Raw genomic sequence first — 14,269 nt, forward strand, 5'->3', positions numbered from 1 at the left:
GAAATTCAAACTTACTGCTATTCTCAATTACTTAAAGAACTAGTATGGATAGTAGCAAACTAAATGTATCCCAGAAAAATGATTATCCATGGAAAAATTTTTGACTGAATCATCCCTACACATAGGAACTGTATTAGCAGATAAAAATTCCCAAAGCTAGTGTATTGCTATTCATACTCCAGCCTCCACTTCAAGAAACTTAAAATATTTAACATTAAATATTTAGGGTACAATTACCTTTGCAAATCCTTGTTCTAGGGACTTTGGGGAATATAAAATTAAAAATTGAATGTATTTATAAACCCTTAAATGTAATAGAGATTTTTATATGAATAAAATAAACATAATTAAAAAAATAGTCTACTAAATGTAGAGAATGTGATAGAGTCATAAAATCAACAAAGTGTGGATGGATGAGATGCATTTTGGGGATTGGAATGAGACAATGCTTGTTGAAGAAAGTGACCTTTATAGTTTCCATTGACAGGAATGTTTAATCATCATTATTAATACCAACTAAAAAGTAGAGAAGACCTAAATGGCCATTAACTGATGAATAGATAATGTGCCACATTCAAAAATTGAAATATAATTCAGCCATATAAAAAGAAATTCAGAAACTGCTAAAACATGGATGAACCTTAAAAACACTATGCTACGTAAAAGAAGACCACTAATAAGAATAAAACACCCCGTATAATATATAATGCCAAGATATGAGCTACCCAGTATAGACAATCTCCTATAGTCAGGAAGCAGATTGGTGGTTGCCAGGAGTAGTGGGGAGGCAAGAAGGGGAGTTGCATGGTAATGAGTATGAGTTACTTACTAAGATGAGGAAAAATGTTTTGGAATTAGATAGTGGTGATGGCTGCACAATTTTGTGAAAATACGAAAACTAAAGGAGTGTATACATAGAAAGGGTAAATTTCATAGTATATAAAATTATGTCTCAATAAAAATAGTAGCATCAAAGAATAGCAATATTCCTAAATGAGATGGTGAAAGATAATGCTTCAAAAATGAGAGAAACAAAATGAAAAATAGAAAGGCGATGGAAATTACTAAGTAGAGGATCATTTTGTATTTTATTGAATTGCTGCTTTGACTGGAGACAGAAAGTATAGATTCAGTGTCAATGTCAAGCTCAACAAAAAAGTAATTTTCACTTCTATTACTGTCAGATGAACGTGTTGACAATAGTGAAGAAATAAGCTTCGGTTTGTGCTAAAGTTGTTGCTGTCCTCACAGGGGAAAATACAGAACAAGGAATATAATTAATCCCATGTTAGCATACACTGAAGCCTGAGGGTGGAAGCTTCAGAGATTTAAGTCCCAAATGCTACCTGGTAAAATGAAATGCCATCTGCCTACTTTTCAGCCACCTGTAGTGAGTACAGAAAGCACTGCTCCTCTCAGGTAGGTTCCTGAGTCTCCAAATTTAAGAAATAGAGGGGAAATTTTTGAAAAAAGAGAAATTTGTAAATGATTGACTTTACGTCTGCTTACACAGTTTAATAAACTGAGCAACCTATCATCAAAAAATTATATTTTTTCTCAGAACTGAACTGACTGAAATTATTAGGATCCACAAAATAGCATTTTAATGATTTTATTTTAATCTAGGGTCACAGGAGAACTGTTTATCACTGGGGAAGTATGTACATGAATATAAGTTTTTTTGTTTCAGAAATAATTTAGGTACCACATTACAAATAGAGACATGCATACTCACCTCCATGTGAACCACATGCTATATTTACTTAACTCTAAGAAAAAATAAATCAGCAACATTCCTATTCTCATATATCAACAAAGACATATATACATGCAAACACATGACATACACATAAATATACACATCCATAAAGAAGAGAAGCCTATATGTCTCAGGAACGTTTATTGTCCCTCATCCTGTTTACATTTTTAAAATTTAAGCATCTATAGAAAAACCAAAGAGATGCAATTGCACGTGTTACGTTCTATCATTCTCACTTCTTTTTAGCACTTTTCTTTGGTCAAGAGGGTCATCTGTTGGCACCAGACAACTCCCACAAATAGGGAATGAGTATTGTGACAGAGTAATAACAGATTTCTAGAGGAAAGGTTTAATGCTTATTTCATGTCTCACCAAAAACTAAAGGTAAAAGAGCAGGAACAGTAAAGTAATCATTTCATTATTATTAGGTAATGGTATTCATTGTTTCTAGAATTAACATCAAGTCTTTTAAGCCAATCATATTTTTTGAGGAACATAACAATGGTAATCATTTTTTGCTTCCATTTGACTATTTTCAGGCTTAGAAAATGCTCAGTCCTACATCTTACAACCTGGTCCCACTAACATTGTTGTCTCTTCCATATTATATTGAATGCAGAATTGTGATATTAATTCATCTAAATCTACTGCCATACATAAGAAAGTTAAAGCCTGGAGAAATAAATCTTATACAAAATCACATAGATCATGAATGATATGTAATTCAGTTAAAAATTTTCCAATATCTGTCTCTATTTATTTTTTACCATTATCAAATATATAGCAATCCTTCTTTAAAGACTGGGTACATGACTGGATAATTTTTTGACTATTAAAAAACAATTATAGAAGGAAACTGTATTCTGCCTTTCAGATATATGTGGATGTCCAGAAAAATTAAAATGTATCTATCATTTTTTGGATTATTTCTTCATAAATTTAGGTAAGAACAAAGAGGAATGGTTGGCGAAAATTGCTCCTCCTTGAATGGATTCATTTTCTTGGGAATTTCCAATAACGCTGGGATGAAAGTGATCCTGTTTACTATGTTTCTAGTTGTTTATCTCATTAATCTTTTGGGAAATCTTGGAATGATCATTTTAATTAGAATGGATTCCCAACTGCACACACCGATGTACTTTTTCCTCAGCCACCTCTCATTCTGTGACCTCTGTTATTCCACAGCAATTGGTCCCAAGATGTTGGTGGACGTATTTGCCAAGAACAAATCAATCCCCTTCCTTGGCTGTGCTCTGCAATTCTTCATCTCATGTACCTTTGCAGATTCTGAGTGTCTATTATTGGCCGTGATGGCCTTTGATAGATACAAGGCCATTAGAAACCCATTGCTCTATGCAGTCAACATGTCCAATAGAGTGTGCTCTCTGCTCATGGCCGGGGTTTATCTCGTGGGAATGGCAGATGCTTTGATACACACCACATTAACGTTCCGCTTATGTTTCTGTGGGTCAAATGAGATTAATCATTTCTTCTGTGATTTACCACCACTTTTCCTCCTTTCCTGCACTGATACACAAGTCAATGTGTTGGTATTATTCACTGTTTTTGGCTTCATTGAACTGAGCACCATTTCAGGGGTTCTTGTCTCTTATTGTTATATTATCATATCAGTCTTGAAGATCCACTCAGCTGAAGGGAGGTTCAAAGCTTTCTCCACCTGCACCTCCCACTTAACTGCTGTAGCAATTTTCCAGGGAACTATGCTCTTTACATATTTTAGACCGAGTTCTTTATACTCCTTAGATCAAGACAAAATAACCTCATTGTTTTACACCCTTGTGATTCCCATGTTAAACCCTCTGATTTATAGCCTACGGAACAAGGATGTGAAAGAGGCCCTAGAAAAATTGAAAAATAAAAGATTGTTTTAAGTATGTATATTATGTGTACACACACACACTCACATGCATTTAATGATTGCTGTTTTCATAAAATTATATAATATTATACAAGAGAGACATAATTTTCTCACATTTAAATAAATGAGTATCTGTATTTATTTGATCTGTATTTATGTATTAAATATCACTATGTTCTCTTTGCGCATCTAGATGCTTTGGAGTTCATGATGAATCCAGTAGTTTCTATACAAATGAATCCTATAGTCTAGAAAAATAAATAAACTTTAATTAACTAAAGACTCAAATAATTCATATTAAGGCTCAAAACTTTCATAAAGTAAAAAACTGGAGGTTAAAAATCTAGAAAAAATATCAAAATCTAGTCAGTAGAAGAAAAGCTTCCCTGGATGGAGATGAATATTTGAATCGTCTTAGATCTAAAAAAAAAAAAAAGTGCAGTTTGGGGAACAGAAAGGATTCTAGGAAGAGGGTCTGACAGTTACAGAAGTCTTGAGGTGGCCGGTTTCGTAACATTTTAGCATTAAAGAATCCCAAGGATAGGTTATAAAGAGCCATGTAAAGTGCCTTGGTAAATTACATCATTGTGCTGTAATTATTTTATTTATTTTATTTTTGTAAAGATTGGCACCTGAGCTAAAATCTGTTGCCAATCTTCTTTTTTTTTTTTTCCCCTGCTTTTATTTTCTCCCCATATCCCCTCAGTACATAGTTGTGTATTTTAGTTATGGTTCCTTCTAGTTGTGGCATGTGGGACACTGCCTCAACATGGCCTACTGAACAGTGCCATGTCCGTGCCCAGGATCTGAACTCTGGGCCACCGAAGGAGAGTGCGCGAACTTAACCACTCGGCCATGGGGCCAGCACTTGTGCTGTAATTACTTACTATCAGCTCCTCCATCACTTCCTCCAGGAAGCTTCTCTTCCATTCCTCACCATTCTCAGCTCTAGTTAAATGCCTTTTTTCAGTTCACAGACAACTATCTCCTTTAAGCATTCTTTTAATATCACCCTGTTTATTAAATTAATGCCTCTAATATGAAATTGTGAACAATCTTTGCTCAAGGACTGAGAATTCCATCCCTGTTATCCAAAGCTCCTGCACAGTGTTTGGGACATCAAAAGGCAAAACAAACATGTATCCAATAAAGTAAAACTGTGCATAACATTTTTGACTGCTTTTATTGGTTGTCAGTAACATAAAATTAACTAAGTTGTGGTATGCAGCTTGAATATATATATATTTTATAACTTTTAGGAAAGTACATAAAGTGATTGTGGATACTAAAGTAATAGATCTGTAAAGACATACATGTTCATTACACTTGAAGTAAAGAGCATTTGTCTATGTGTGTTTTTGATATTTATCTATTTCATCTGTCTCTGTTATGACTTCTGATGGTTAAAGCACTGAATCCGCATGTTGAGACAACACGGATATGGTCATATATTTGACAGACCTTGGAAGACTCAAGGTCAGTCTTTATTGTCCATTACAACTATAGAAATCAACGGCCACTGAATGTCTTGGATTTTTTAGCTGCCACTGTAAAATGCCTTTGTGGGAAAACATTTCAAAATGGAAGTAAAGCCCAAAAAGATTCTCTGATTTTCTAAGGGACACTGTGACCTATCACGTAGTATTATGATGGAAAGCATCCTATGGACACTGTTTCTTTTCTTTTTTTTTTTTTTGACAAAAGGCTTTAAGGATTTTCAGCTGAACTATATTTCCTCAATTAATACATACTCTTCTGGAATTGTTACTTATGAGTAGCAGCATGGTAGAAAACATTGTTTGAAATTTATTGTCTAAGAAAAATGGGATTTCCGTTGATTGCCGCTAATTTAGAGGATGTAAATATGTCATCTAATTAACTTATCTCCCTTCCTTATGGCAAATATATATTGTAGAATCTGAAGACTGATTTTATCTGCATATTAACAGTTTTATCAGAATGAGAGGGTTTGAATTAAAGACAAGAGAATTTTAAGCTCAAAACTGAAATTCCAAACTTAGAATTGACTGAATTAATTGTGGGCTTCCTCTCCCTGAATTTGTTAGGTTGAATAATACATTATAGGGACTATTTTTAGGAGATACATGACTGAAATAGATGCTTGGGCAGATGTCCTATAATGACTCTTTTATCCTGATGTTCTACATAAATAGGGAACACCACATCCAAAGCTTTTGATGTTTTCTAGCCTGTCTACTTCAATTTTCATCATCCTCTCCCCCTTCTTAGTCTCTCTACATCACATCCTTCTCACATGTCCCCAGTGACTGATGGAACATATTATTGTCCAAATAAAGCATTTTGGGGATTAAAGGGAAATCTTTAATGATGGTGAAATAGGAAGCTCCTGAGCTGCCCTTTTCCTGTGGACACACCAAATGAACAGCTACACATGGTACAATTTCGTCTGAAGGAAATCGAGAAACTAGCAAGTGACTCCTACACATCAGAAGAATGAAAAAATATCCATACTGAATTGGCTAGGAAAAACTAAGATAAATTGTTGTAATAAATCCAACCTGTAGCACAGGGACATACAATTGGAAGGAAACCTCTGACTCTCAGTTTCTCCCTCAGAAGTAAAGGGTTTGGACCCCACAACTAGAGTCCCAACATCTAAGACTCTCAACAGAGGGGCAGATCTCCAAATCCTCTAGCCCTGAGAGCCAATGGGGCTTCTTTCCACAAGGCCCACAAGAGTGTAGCAAATAAAAAAGTAGTTATTAAGAGAAGCCATAAATAGTTGCAGCTATCACACCAGAGTTCAGAGCACAGATAGAGGGCAGAAAAGCCTATCTCTAAGTCTTTCCCTGAATGGATTCTATATGCATACATTAAAAGCTGCTGCCTGAGGGACAGGCTGCTAATTTAGCATGCATCTTGTGGCTGACTGAGATCCTCCCTGGAGCCCAGAAAAACATGTGGACACCTCTGCCACTTTCTCACTCTTGCCCCCTCCAAGTCGCAAGTATATCCCTGGAAGGAGCTTGTACATGCATCTGCACCTCAGCTTTTGTGGCTGCTACTTGAGGAACATGCCCCCAAAAATCCCAGCTCTGATAGCCAACAGAGCTTCCATTCAGAAATGCTACAGAAGTTTAAAATCATGCCAAGCACACAATGATATGAAACTAGAAAACACATAGAAGAAGAAAACAGGAAAATTCACAAATAGGTAGAGAATAATTCTACAGCTACATCATAACAACCATCTTAGAATCAACTCGGCAAAGGGGAGAAGCAAAGCCTTCACTACACACACCTCCCGATTAGCCACTGTGGCTATATTTTATGGCACACTTCTGTTGATGTATTTGAGACCTAGCTCAAGTTACTCCATGGACACAGACAAAATGACCTCCGTTTTCTACACAGTTTTAGTCTCTGTTAAACCCACTGATCTATAGCTTAAGGAATAAGGATGCGAATGGTGCCCTGAAAAAGTAATTAACACTAAATTATGTTCTGGGCGATTTCAGGTGTTCACATAAAAGTATTTATTTAAAGGTTTTGAGACCTAAAGTCCAAGGACTTTGACATGGATTTCTGTAGTCTCACCAGTACAATCTTCTGGATATTTCCTGTTACTTACCTTTATGCTTAAATTGAATGTAGAAAGAAGTCATGACTTATCTTACTCTTCTCTCCAAACCAAGGATGAGTACTAATAGGTTCACTTTGATTTAGCAAAAAGCATAGTTTTACACCTCTCTTCTCTGTTCATGGGTATGCCTCTGTGATATAAAATGGGCGTAGAAACTATGTCCCCATTTCTAGTCAACTTACCCTCATCAACATTCCAATTTGTCTTTAAACAATGAGTTTAATAAACTTGTTGAGACAGAAGGGAACGTTAGTGGGTTAAATTAGGTTTGGGTGCCTCCTTCCGATGCACTAGTGTCGCTCTGTAAGTGTAACATCATAACACTCAGAAATCTATAATTAGTAAATGAATAAATAAGAATAAAAAAGAAATCTCCTTCCCTCGACTAAAAGTTCCATAACGGCATGGCCCTTGGCTGTCTTGTTAACCATTTTTCTGCTTTGCTATTTACAATGCTCAGCTCTAAGATGCCATTTAAAAGTATTTATTGAATGAATGAATGGGAGTAGCCTGAAAAACTGATGGAAAAATGAACTTTTTAAAATTTACCAAGAAAAGAACTACTTTCTTTAATTTTATTCAAGTACGTTCATTTTAGATTATATCCATCTGCACTTGCTATCTTTTGGTCTTGGCTGAAATAAGAATCTGGGACAGAGATTCTTCGATTTAAAAATCTTCTCAGAGTACTCTGCAACATTCTTCCTCAATTACATCAACAGACATCCCCAGGATCAGCAGCTCTGGATTTGTATTGCACCCCACAGTCTTCACTTCAGCCTGTGGATTTCCCTTCTTGCCCTCACTCAGGAGAACAGATTTGGTGCTATTGACAACTTTACAGAAACTGCTTGAATGGAAGTTAGTGGTAATGTATCTGGACCTTCTTTCTCAAAGGGAACTGGAGAAGAGGATTCCATTTCTCCTATGTGTTCATAGCATTATACTAGTTAAAATAAAAAAAGAAAACTTAAAGTGCCCAATTGATTATATTTAAGTTGTTAAGGAAGAGTTATTGACATAAATATATGTTCCCAGGAAAAAGAATGAAATGTATTTTTTTAGAGTTCCATTTGTAATGATTCATATTGGCTTTCTGTGTATCTGTGAAATAAACTGAAATCATATTGCAAGCAAAATTTTAATAGTGGTCGTTGCTGAGTGGTTGGATGCTTGGTAATCCTGCAATCTATTCCAAAATCTTCATTAAGTTAATTGAATATGTTGTTCACGCTGTAATCAAGTGGTAATTAATCCAGTTGTGAAAAACATAACACAATTTTAGCTTCTCAAGAGTATTCACTTTATTTTAGGTTGTCGTCATGAAAGGAACATGGGAACACTCTTTCCGGTTCCCGGGAGGAAAGATCAATGGGCTATACAGGTTTTTCATTCAGGTCGTCTTCCCTAATTTATATATCTCTTTAGAGTATAAAATGTGCTGAGTGTTATACAGTCAAAACATAATAGGAATAAAAACACATATTAGAACATGCAATTTTTAGCAAGTAATTTGTCTTATATTACAAATTGAACAGTTTTAGACAAAAATATTTCATTTTCTCATAAATATTTTCTTTTATAACCTTAAATGATTTATTTGTTTTTCATAGAATATGTCACACACCAGGACCTATCAACCACTGTCCAAACCTCTTTCCAACTCAATGTACTTTATTAAAAATACATTAAATATATTCATATCTATAAAAATTAAGCATATTTTATGTAAAATTAACCTCATTGGCCATCTTTCACATAAATGTGTAAGGAAAATATATTCTTCTTTTCCTTTACCTTTTCGCTTAAAAACTTTGACTTAACAGCCTTTACAGATGGTTAGGAAAGCAGAGTGTTTTGTTTTTGTTTTTTATTCATTTTAGGAAAATGATAAAGATGGGAAAGAGTCTACAGTAGGAACTAGACTTTGAAGTGAGACAGTCCTGAGTTCAAATCTATATAATATCATTTATCTGTTAGCTCTGGGACCATAGCCAACTAATTCCCTATCAGGGACAAAATCTCTGATGCTAAAAGAAAAGAAGGAATCATTCATGGCATCATGTCATGAACTGAAGTCTCCAGGATCCGTCTTTGTCCACTTTAGAGCCTGCTCACCCGATCTGTCAGAGTGCAGGTGCAGATCCTAGCCTCCAGTCATGTTTGGAGCTCTCAGCCAACTTACTTTAGGATTTCTTTTTCCTGACCATGCCTTCACTCTTGGTTAGAATTGAGCATGTTTCTTCACAGTTACCCATGTTGGCCACACCATTCCAACTTCTAGACCAGATGCTGTTCTGATCGAAGGTTAGGACCCCACATTGCCATGAAATGAGCTTATAAAGTCAACCCCAGAGTTATTCATTTTATGTTATTCTGTATGGTCCTATCTCAAGGGCCATGGCTGAAATGGTACACTTAGCTGCAAAGGAACAAACATCCTCCTATTGTGATGATCCCATGCACTTCAGAGAATATTTTCTGCTCAGTACTTAGGAAGAAGTGTTTGGTTCTCATCACCCTCAAGCTGCCATTCTGTTCTTCCCTATTGAAAACTCACACTCACCAGAGCCTTAGTTCACCACTGATCTGGATGGACAAAACTCTTCTGGTCAAGTTGGTTCCACTGTGGTAAATGGAACTGTGGCCTAGAGTTAGAACCCAGCATATCTTATTATTGCCAGAGGGTTTTAATCTCTAGTTCATTCTTTTTCTCACTACTCAAACTCACTTTTGTGTTAGGACTTTAACTTTAGACTTTCCAGCCATACCTTCTCTATGGGTCATGTCCTAGAAGCTGACCAAACTATCATTTCACCATTTGTTGGTTTCAGTTCCCATCTCTGCCTCTCAGAGGATAGCCTCCCTCCGAAATTTTAGTTGTTTGCCTAAATAAAGAGATTTCAGACTGAATATATTCTTGAGAAAATATCCGAAGAGCTATACTTTTATATAGTTGATATTTGCAAATTGTTTTTTGTTGTTGTTGTTGAGGAAGATTCACTCTGGGCTAACATCCATTGCCAATCTTCCTCTTTTTGTTTGAGGAAGGCCCTAGGCTAACATCTGTGCCAATCTTCCTCTATTTTGTGTGTGGGTCGCCAACACAGCTTGGCTGATGAGTGGTGTAGGTTTGTGCCCGGCATCCAAATCCATGAACTCAGGCCACGGAAGCACAGCATGCCAAACTTAACTACTATGCAATGAGGCTGGCCCCTGAAAATTGTTTTTGAAAAAGTCGCTATACTTGAAGATATCTTGCAATAGTCATGTGTATATATAGTACCCCTTTGGAGATGATCCAAAAATACTAAAAGAGAAAAATATAGTTCCTGCCTATTACTGGCATATAATCTAAATTATACACAAACCATAGTAAACATACTCATGTTTATTTCATAAAAATTTACTCAGTATCTACACTGGGGAAGATAGTATGATAAAGAGGCAAGGAATCAAATCAAGAATAATAATTAAATAGCAAGCATAGTAAAGGAATAGAACAGACACAACTAACTGCATGATTAGACAGAAAATGCTGAGAGTCTTAAAAGAAGCACAAGAGATTCTAGTGAGGTTTATAATTTGAGATGTTGTCTATAATTGAATCAGCTGTCAGGAAAAAATCACACAGGAGCTGATATTTAAGGAAGAGTTTTTAGAGTGAGTAGAGTTTGAACAGCTAAGGTACAGTGTGCATGTGTTCACATGGAAACAATTAATGGAAAATGAGTCTCAGTGAATTGTATTTATTTCCTTTCACAAAAAGAGAGTTGTGATATATCAATGGTCTAGTCAATATTGGGAGTAATTGTGGTAAAATTTAGGCTAGGGAGAGAGAAGGAGTAAGAATCTGAAATATAGAACATTATGTGCACGGTAAATCTACTTATGGAATAAATATTTAAAAAATCAACTTTATTTTTTAATCAGTTCCCTATTAATAAACATTTAGATTGTTTGAAAAAATTTGCTGCTGCAAACTATGATGTAACAAATACTTTTGAAAGTAGTGAACTTTTATAGATTAAATTCCTAGAAGAGAATTTCTAGTTTAAATGGCGCACAGATATTTAATTTTCATGTGTTAGAAAAATTATCCTCACAGAAAATGTTAGAAGTTATCCTCTATAGACAACAATAATTTACACTTCTACCAACAATGAAGGTGTGTTATAAAAATTTCGACTTTAAAATGATGAAGAATTAAACATAGTACAGATGATGTGAGCAGGCCTGGTTCAGACATTAGATTCTGACCCTAATCTGCGGTTGAGACCTCATTACCTACAGAATTGGGGAACATTCACATTAAACTGGTTTTTTTCATCAGTTAGAATCAAAGGCCAAGGAACAGAAAGGTTGTAAAGTTGTCAAGCTTCGTTTCATACTTTAAGAAAGCAATTGTTGGCTAATCAATTTCCTAAAGGCATTTTTGACATCTTTGTTCCTTAGACTGTAAATTAGGGGGTTCAGCATAGGTATAATCAATGTATAGAACACAGAGGTCACTTTGTCCATATCCAGTGAATGACCAGTGGTAGGCCGCAAATAAATGAAGATCAGGGTACCATGGTAAATAGTGACCACGGTCAGGTGGGAAGCACAAGTGGAGAACCCCTTTCTTCTTCCCTCAGCAGAAACTGTTTTAAGAATAGCTGCTATGATGCAGACATAAGAGAGAAGACCCATTAGAAGGCAGATGGTCTCCACCAAACTAGCAAAGACCACCAGAACAATGTCATGTATGTAAGTGTCAGTGCAGGACAGAGATAAGAGTGGGGAGATATCACAAAAGAAATGGTTAATTTCTTTGGAGCAGAAAGACAGATGGAAGGTGTTAGTGGTGTGAATAATTGAGCTCATGGTGGCCCCTAAAAATGCTCCAATTGCAAACTGGCAGCAAATCCTCTTGGACATAATAACAGTATAAAGCAGGGGGTTGCAGATTGCTATGAACCGGTCATAAGCCATGGCGGCCAAGAGGAAAGACTCCATGTCAATGAAAGAGCAGCAAAAATAAAACTGTGTGGCACAGCCATTGTAAGAAATGGTCTTCTTATCAGAAAGCAAATCCACAAGTAATTTGGGGGCAATGACGGAGGAGGAACACGAATCTATAAAGGACAATATGCAGAGGAAAAAGTACATAGGGACGTGCAAGTAGGAACTGATTGTGATTAATAAAATCATCCTAAGGTTCCACATGAGGGTAACAGAGTAGATGAAGAAAAACACAGCAAAAAGAACACTCTGAAGTTCTGGATGGTCACTAAATCCCAAGAGAAAGAACTCAGTCTTCGCCGTGCAGTTCTCCACCTCCATTCTCTGTGGCACTCCTAGACTTTGAAATTGTGGCAGAGTAATCATGGCAATGTTAATAATCATCTCAATTTTAACAAAAAATAAAAATAAAATGATCGAAATAAATAGAACAGTAATTCTAAACCCACTTGGGCATCCTGATAGCACCTAGACATATCCAGAGTTAGAGTAATATAATGCGTAGGTTTCACTTTTATTTTGTTAATTTGATAATTTGCTATGTCTGTGCCTTAAAGCTCTTGTTTTCACATCAAATGGTACCACCATCAAACCAGCTGCTGAATTCTAGACCTGGGTTTCACTCTTACTTTCTTCAACTCTCTCATCTTCCACCAATGTCAAGTGATGGTGGTCAACCATACTACTAAAGAGCAAAGTCTTCATAAATGGCCTTTTTTTCCCATTTGTGTTGTTTTTGTTTATTTCCAAAACAAATAAAACCATTGCTCTTCCAAGTGAAGCCTTGTATAGACAGAGGAGCAGAAGTTCTGAATTTCTTATCTTGAAATGTGGCTTTGCCTCTGAGGAACAAAGGAAGTCCTTAGAGTTTTTTGAAATCCACTAATAAAACAGAAAGAAGAACAATTGTGATTTAGTTATGTAAGTGACTGAATCATAACTCTGTCACTCAGTAGTTGTGAAACCTTGGGCAGGCTAATTAATCACTGAGTTTCACTTTCACCATCTATGATAGGATAATGTAGTACCTTACTCGTCAAATTATAATTGTTAAATGACTTTTTTCTTACAGCCTCAATATCATCGCCATCTTGCTATTTCACTGTTCTGATGTTGGCAATATAACAGTTGTGAGTCAATGCAGTCACCTATTTTATTCTATATGGAAATGTGGCTGATCTCCAAGGTTTACTTTTTTTTGTCACTGCCATTCCGTTACTTAATTTCATCCCTCTTTTTCCTCAGTTGAATTGGCCTCCTTCCCTCCAGTCAATCCTCACTCTACTTTCAAACATGCTAAAAAATCTATCCATAAACCACTGCAAGAGTTATATATATAAAATAGATTTTGTATTATGTTTCCTTCTTGCTTAAACTCTTAAATGATTCCATGTCCTGTACAAGCTCAACTTTTAAATACCTTCAGATTTGACATGTATTTCCATTTTCTATCCATATCCTCCATCTCAGAACCTGATCTAACAACATTACAAGAGTCTTACCCTCCTGCTCTGTCCTCAATTTGTTCCAGGTTTTCAATAAAACGAAATGTCTTTACTAAAACTTTGCATACATTTAGAGACACAGAGAATGAAATATAAATACCATAGAAATTGTGGATTCTGCATTATTACTCAAAGTTTATTTTCTACCTTTCTTCTGTTTCTAGGTAAATTAATTGAATTCTGGGTAAATGTGAATATCTGGCATTAACATATTTTCATCTTGTAATTTTCAATGGACTTTCATATCTAATTTAATTCTCATAGCCTTTTCAAATATGTTAATAATTCACTATCTCTCAATTATATTGAAAAGAACTTGATTATTTCAGGCCATTTAGCCAGTCCAGGGTTGCATAGCTCGGCAATCAAAGAGCGAGGGCCAGAGATTGGAAATTCTGCATCACTGGGCTAGAGCACTCTTCAATAAACAATTCCTTCTAAGAGATGGAAATGTGTCAGAGATGGTGAAACTTAGGAAGAAGATTGGAGTAAATATT

The 14,269-nt window shown here is 35.7% G+C and overlaps 1 protein-coding gene across 1 annotated transcript; it reads left to right on the plus strand.

The window, feature by feature from the left end:
* Positions 1 to 1,007: 1,007 nt before the first annotated feature.
* LOC138916606 (olfactory receptor 5W2-like) lies at positions 1,008 to 12,680 on the plus strand. Its single transcript, XM_070229552.1, has one exon. The coding sequence runs from the start codon at positions 2,719 to 2,721 to the stop codon at positions 3,649 to 3,651; it is 933 nt and encodes a 310-aa protein (XP_070085653.1). The 5' UTR covers positions 1,008 to 2,718; the 3' UTR covers positions 3,652 to 12,680.
* Positions 12,681 to 14,269: the final 1,589 nt, after the last annotated feature.

The sequence above is a fragment of the Equus caballus genome, chromosome 12, assembly GCF_041296265.1.
Source record: "Equus caballus isolate H_3958 breed thoroughbred chromosome 12, TB-T2T, whole genome shotgun sequence".
NCBI lineage: Eukaryota > Metazoa > Chordata > Mammalia > Perissodactyla > Equidae > Equus > Equus caballus.